At 41.2% G+C, this 6,062-nt stretch overlaps 1 protein-coding gene across 1 annotated transcript; it reads right to left on the bottom strand.

The window, feature by feature from the left end:
- Positions 1-4,123: 4,123 nt before the first annotated feature.
- LOC148035452 (uncharacterized) lies at positions 4,124-5,078 on the bottom strand. Its single transcript, XM_087677408.1, has one exon. The coding sequence runs from the start codon at positions 4,979-4,981 to the stop codon at positions 4,409-4,411; it is 573 nt and encodes a 190-aa protein (XP_087533534.1). The 5' UTR covers positions 4,982-5,078; the 3' UTR covers positions 4,124-4,408.
- Positions 5,079-6,062: the final 984 nt, after the last annotated feature.

The following is a 6,062-nucleotide window of genomic DNA, read 5'->3' as shown; positions in this document are numbered from 1 at the left end:
GTTTTCAACACAGTTTTTTTTAGTAATCTATGAAACAACCATAACATCATAAGCCATCAATCCTTCGATTATTTTTCTTCTTTGGTAATGCAAAAATGCATATATTTATATCACCATAAAGCCAAAATGGTTTCCATGCTAAGCTTTTCAAAAGCTTACTAACATGCTCAACAATATCATCTTTATTGGCTAATCTGGCTAGCATTCGTTGAGCAATACTAAAAATACAACTACTTTCAAAACTTAGATCACTTTGGCATATTTAGTCTGCCAAATACACTAAACCATACAACTTGTATAATGGAACCCCTCAAGAATCATCTACCTCCAATTAACAATAAACTGCAAGTGCAATTGATCCTTGCCCTGTATGATTTTTTTCTTAGAGATTTTGCCAAGTCTAGAAGAGATGTTTGACTTAACTTTCTCCTACATCAAGTGCAAAGAGGAGAAACATTCTTAAATTTAGAGAGCTTATACCCCTATGGGGAATTTATTGGCCACCAATCTCGACAACATTATATTATTGATTCCAAATGACAAAGTTGCGTGCAAACTCACAACCTCTTCCAAGCCCCAAGGATAGCACGTGGATTCTCTTCTTCTAGGCATCCTCTATTGGGCCCACACAAGTCATTCTCTTTTATATTGCAAAGAGAGGCTTGTGTCCTCGTTAGTCCAAAATTAAAATTTGCATCATGAATTCCAAGTTGACCATTGTAGTTCACGTCTTGCACATATGACATGAAGCCACTCTAACTTCTTTCAATTGATTGAAGAGTTTTTCTTGAAAAAAGCATCCATTAGTTCCATCCCACATATCACACCATCACTTCAAGCCTTTGGCATTGATGATATCGCTCCAAGGCAATATTCTCCTCAACAAGTAAGAAATCATCTACATAAGTATAATCAATAAGACCTATGTTGAAGTGTAGTGAACAATTTGCTTGACCTCTCTCAACTCCTTTCTAACACAATCTAGGAAATTTTCCTTCCAAGCACTGCCAAACGTTCAAGTTGCTTGAGAATCTATATCTTCAACTCGTTTAGACAACAAATATGATGTCCTCCCATCTATATTTAGTCCAAACACTTGGGAGTGATCCAACAAGACAATAAGATGGACCAAAGCTACCCCTCATCCATCTTCCTCGACATTGTGAGGGAAGGCCCAACAACTTTTCCTTCAATTGCTTCCAACCCCAACCCTCCTTTGGAGATAGAAGAGACCACTTACTCCCAAGAGATAACATGCCAACTTCTTCCTTCTCCAAAGCTCCATAAACAATGCTTAAAGAGAACCTCAACTTTCTTCCATTGATTACCATAAAGGAAATATCATAGCAACATCATCAACCATAAGAGATATGAAGGTCTTGAGCAATATAATCACACCAAGGAGTCCCCCAATGTAACCCCATTCTATTTCTAATTTTGCCTTTCATTTCATAAGACCAATCAAAACACTATTTGAGAGTAATCCCTACACCAATTGGACAACCAAATTTAACAAATAGCCCTATCCTCAAGAATTATACTAAAGCCCATGTCAAATATTCAACCAACATATTCCTTCCAAGATTCTCACATCTCATATTTGATCTTGCTTGTCTTAGATCTAGAGATGGATGCAAAGTTTTCGAAATTCACAAAAGAGAACTAGCAAAGTTCCCAATTGCCAAAGCGAGATCAACACTTTCATCAACAAACATATATGTGCACACAAATAGTGACCATCAAGCAAATGGAGAGGTCACTTGCTACCCATTCTCATAGCCTAATCAATGCAACAAAGAGGAGGGTGTGTGAACACCATGGACAACAAAGGGACTAGGGGGCATCTGGATTTGTAGTTCTTCCTAGGCTCAAACTTACAAATGCATACATAAAGAAAATCATGGCCAAAGCACTTTTAAAAAAACAGCAAACACCATTCTAAAAAACATTAAACAAACTCAAATTTATTCAACATTGCTATGACAAACTCCCAACACTCTCCTTGCATGTTTTTTTAAAGTCCATAAAGTGTTGCATCATGTGTATTTCTACAAGCACAAAGCCATGCTAGCTCTATGAACAAGCTTAGCAATTACCTACTTAATCCAAGTAACCATTGCCTATGCCATTACTTAGTAGGGCACATTTAACATAGTCAATGGCCCCCATTGGCCCAACAACTTTCTCACTACAACCTTTGGTACAATCTTCACAACACCTTCATTACCAATGGGAGAGAGATCCAACATCACAAAAGCTTACAAAGATCAACATGTGCATCCCAAAGTCAAGACACTCTCCCTCCTCGTAATCTTCATATCTTGATCTACTTTCTCTAGTATTCGAGACAAATCACATCAACTTTAGAATACTATCGCCCCCTCTCTCAAACGGTGTGCTTACAATTGCTACTGTGTCTTTAGAATACTTGGATCCAATCCATCTCACAACACAAGTTTACAAGCCCTTCGAATCACTTTGATCTAGTCTCACACATTCCAATGTATTCCATGAAAGAAATTACCAAGTAAATCCATTACACCATCAATAAAGCACATATAAGTCCTCAAGGGTTTCATTTTCCTTCATGATTGGCACCTTGAAATTTGAGACCCATGAAATGAATCCAACCCTCATGATAGTGCATGCCCATCAATAAAGATGCAAAAACTAACCTTGCACTACTAAGTTGCCACAAGATAGGAGTGTGTGACATATCAAGTGGCCATGACTAACATTGCACTTAATACTTTCAGATTTGCTTCATCTCTTAGAGCATGCTTCAACCAAGATACCTTGCCAATAACCATCTCATGAGTGTTTCACAATTGCTTCATTTCCTTAAGTCTTTGAGCTTCAACCACTAGACATCTTTACTAGTGAGAAAATCTTGGGCTTACATACCACTACTAGTTTCAAGAAACACACAACCCTAGCTAAAGGAGCTAACTACATATTTAGCTGTGAGATTGCAAGGTTGTAGCTTATCCAACAACAAAAGGACATAAAAGATTTTCCCTGCTAAATCTGCAACAGAACTACAACCAAGTTGCCTAATAGCATTAGTCTACTTAAAAGCCCTATCATTGCAACACCATAGAAGGGTATTACATGTCTAAAGCAACTCCCTCTGCACATAATAGCTCAGACATGTATAACTAAATAACTCTAGCGGAAGCCATAACAAGCCTACTAAAACTACTCAGAAACTAGAGGATCCTCTTAAATGTCAACACTGGAAAACTTCCATAAGAACCTGACACCACAAAAAGAACTATTGGACCTCCTGAACATTCTCATAACTAACCAATAATCCGCGATTTCATGCATCCCATCCCACTGATTAGGATCACCAATGAGTAAAGATAATAACAGACCAGTCATTACATTTTCAAAACTAGAAGTTAAAGGCTGCACAAAATAATTACATTTCCACAAATGAGTATATCCTGGCATGGCAATCCTAAAACCCAAGCAATCGCTCCCTCCAGCAAGAGAGAGATTTAGATACCAACTGCTAAAGATTTATAAGGACTTACAAACAAGCATGCAATGGCAAAGGTCATCAAATAGTACATTTTCAAGACTAGAAATTAAAAGCTGCACAATATAATTACATTTCCACAAATGAGTAAACCCTGGCCTGGCAATCCTAAAACAAGCAATCACTCCCTCCAGCAAGAGAGAGATTAAGATACCGACCGCTAAAGATCTGTAAGGGTTTACAAACAAGCATACAATGGTTTTTGACAAACATAATCTAACGTCACAATTATGGCATGATATTCTCCTTCAGACATTAAAGATTGCACACAAAATCTGGATTTGACGAATAAGCAAGTCATAGCCAGACACCCTCGAAAACCTGGTAAGACCTTCAATCAACAAGACGGATTTATGTAACTAGAGTTTCACCATATGCTACTATTGCAAGGAGTCTTCAAAAACATGCATGGAATAAACAAATAATAGCTAGGCAATCCATGAACAAAACATTGCTGCACCCAAGGCTCATATTTCCAAGCATCCAGGACGTTGAACAACCAGCACTACTTAACTCTCTATCAAACAATCAGATGACAGGTACAGATTTCAAGACTGACATTGTCAGATTGCACGAATGAGGTAAACTTCAGAATTGGCGATTCTGTAGACTTAACTGTACATTGAAATACTCCTTCTACAGCTACTAGATGTGAATGCCAAAGGTCTAAGTAGCATAAAGGGAGGACAAGACCCAGACAAATCAAAATGTTCAAGCAGCCTTACCACTGTGCTGGCAAATAGAGCAGCAAACCAAGAGTACTAAAGGACCATTCATCGTGCATAACATTTCACTATTCAGACCTTGCTGATTGGCAGACGCACTACAGTTCCTTGATACCTTATCACATCCTGGAAATGTGTGTCATTGGGAGGAGTTACCCGACCGCCCTGTCATATTCCCAAGGCTCTGGCTAAAGACGAATCTTGGATCTGTGTTCGGTGCAAACTCAGGCTTCTTGATAGACAGTATTTCCCTGCCGCCGCCGCCGCGTCGGACAACACGGACAGTGAGCTCCTGCCCCACCTTGAACAAGCGCTCCAGGATGACAATGCCACCTGTAAACCCTAGGTCCAGGGCAGGGAGGTAGGCCTCCTTGCCACTGGGCATGGTAAGGAAGTACCCGACAGGAATGACATCTTTGATGATGGCCTGCACAGTGCCGGGCTCACCTTTCTGCAGGAGCTTGTGAGGGGCAAGGTCGATCTTCTTGGCCTCCTCCTCCATCTCCGCATTGCGCTGGGCCTGCGAGATCGGTTCTCTGCGGATGGCTCTGATGGATTCTTTCTGGGCGGGGTTCGCAAGGAGGCCGGGCAAAGGCCGGGGGGCACAGAGGGTTTCGCCAAGCCTGGATGAGGCCCGGTAGAGAGAGAACCTGCTGTTGGATGCGCGCCCGAGGCCGATGAGGGCGCGAGAGAGACGGCGAGCCTGGCTCATCTTGTTCTGCTCGGAGAGAGAGAGAGAGAGGGCAAGACAGACACAGCACCTGCGACAATAACCCTCCTTAAAACCCTAATTCTTCAGTTTTAACTGAGGCATAACCTATATAACGAGCACATGACACCCCAAGGCATAGCCCATGTGATTTCCCCCCTGGCCTTAGTACCAGGGAGGGCAAGTGCACAAACAAGTGGTTTCTCCCTCTCCACCTAGGCCTTGCGCCTTCATAATACATCTATTCTTTTTTGCTCTCAAATCTCTCTTGCAAGCTATACTCTTTTCTCGCAAAGTGCCTACTTGTGAACTAGGATGGTTGATTGTTTCCGGGGGATCATGATGCAAACCGTGGGTGACGAACGGAAAGTTAGTAAAAGCATTTCACTTGCCAGATTCGAACTCCTAGTGCATCACACTTACCCTAGGTAATGAATGTAGTAGCGCTTTGCATTAGGGCCCATTCAAGCACTCGTCATTAGGGTGCATCTAAAGTGATTGTCTTAACCCCCCCCCCCCCCCCCCTCCACTACTTCTTCCCTTTTTTCCTCTCTCTCTCTCTCTCTCTCTCTCTCTCTCTCTCTCTCATGGGAATCATTAAGGGCCTATGATGAAGGAAGAAGCATAAGTAAGTGGAAATAAGAGAGATGCGAGCTATGGAGGATAAAGCAAGAGAGCAAAAGAGAGAGACACAAGATGTGGAAACTCCAACAGTCACAATGTGACGGGCCTTCTCTTATTCAATAGTCACTCTAAAAGAATAAATAATAAAGTGATAGTGATGGGTACCTGCCACCCGTAGTGTGTAGGTGTGCGATCACATTGTGTGTAATAAATATAGGGCAGCGTAGGCATAGGCGCCTTTACCCCCAACAACCTCCCACTTCAAGGCAAATGTGCCTTTAGTGAGAAGAGAATAAGAAAAAAGTGACAAAGTACAAATGTACATAAAGGACAACATGATTAGGAATGTCAACATTTCATCCTATGCCCATCATCTTCTTAAGAAAGGCCAAGCATTCCACTGAGAGACTTTTAGTGGGCAAATCTGAAGGATTCTCCTTAGTTGAGATCTTAACAAGCT

This window comes from Lygodium microphyllum, chromosome 5 (genome assembly GCF_053477565.2).
Source record: "Lygodium microphyllum isolate KBCC chromosome 5, Lygodium_microphyllum_v1.1.10, whole genome shotgun sequence".
NCBI classification, from domain to species: domain Eukaryota; kingdom Viridiplantae; phylum Streptophyta; class Polypodiopsida; order Schizaeales; family Lygodiaceae; genus Lygodium; species Lygodium microphyllum.
Note: the sequence above shows the minus strand (reverse complement) of the source record. Positions and strands in the feature narration are given on the sequence as shown.

Coding starts and splice junctions, on each gene's coding strand:
- LOC148035452 (XM_087677408.1), bottom strand. CDS start 4,981: ATGAGCCAGGCTCGCCGTCTCTCTCGCGCCCTCATCGGCCTCGGGCGC.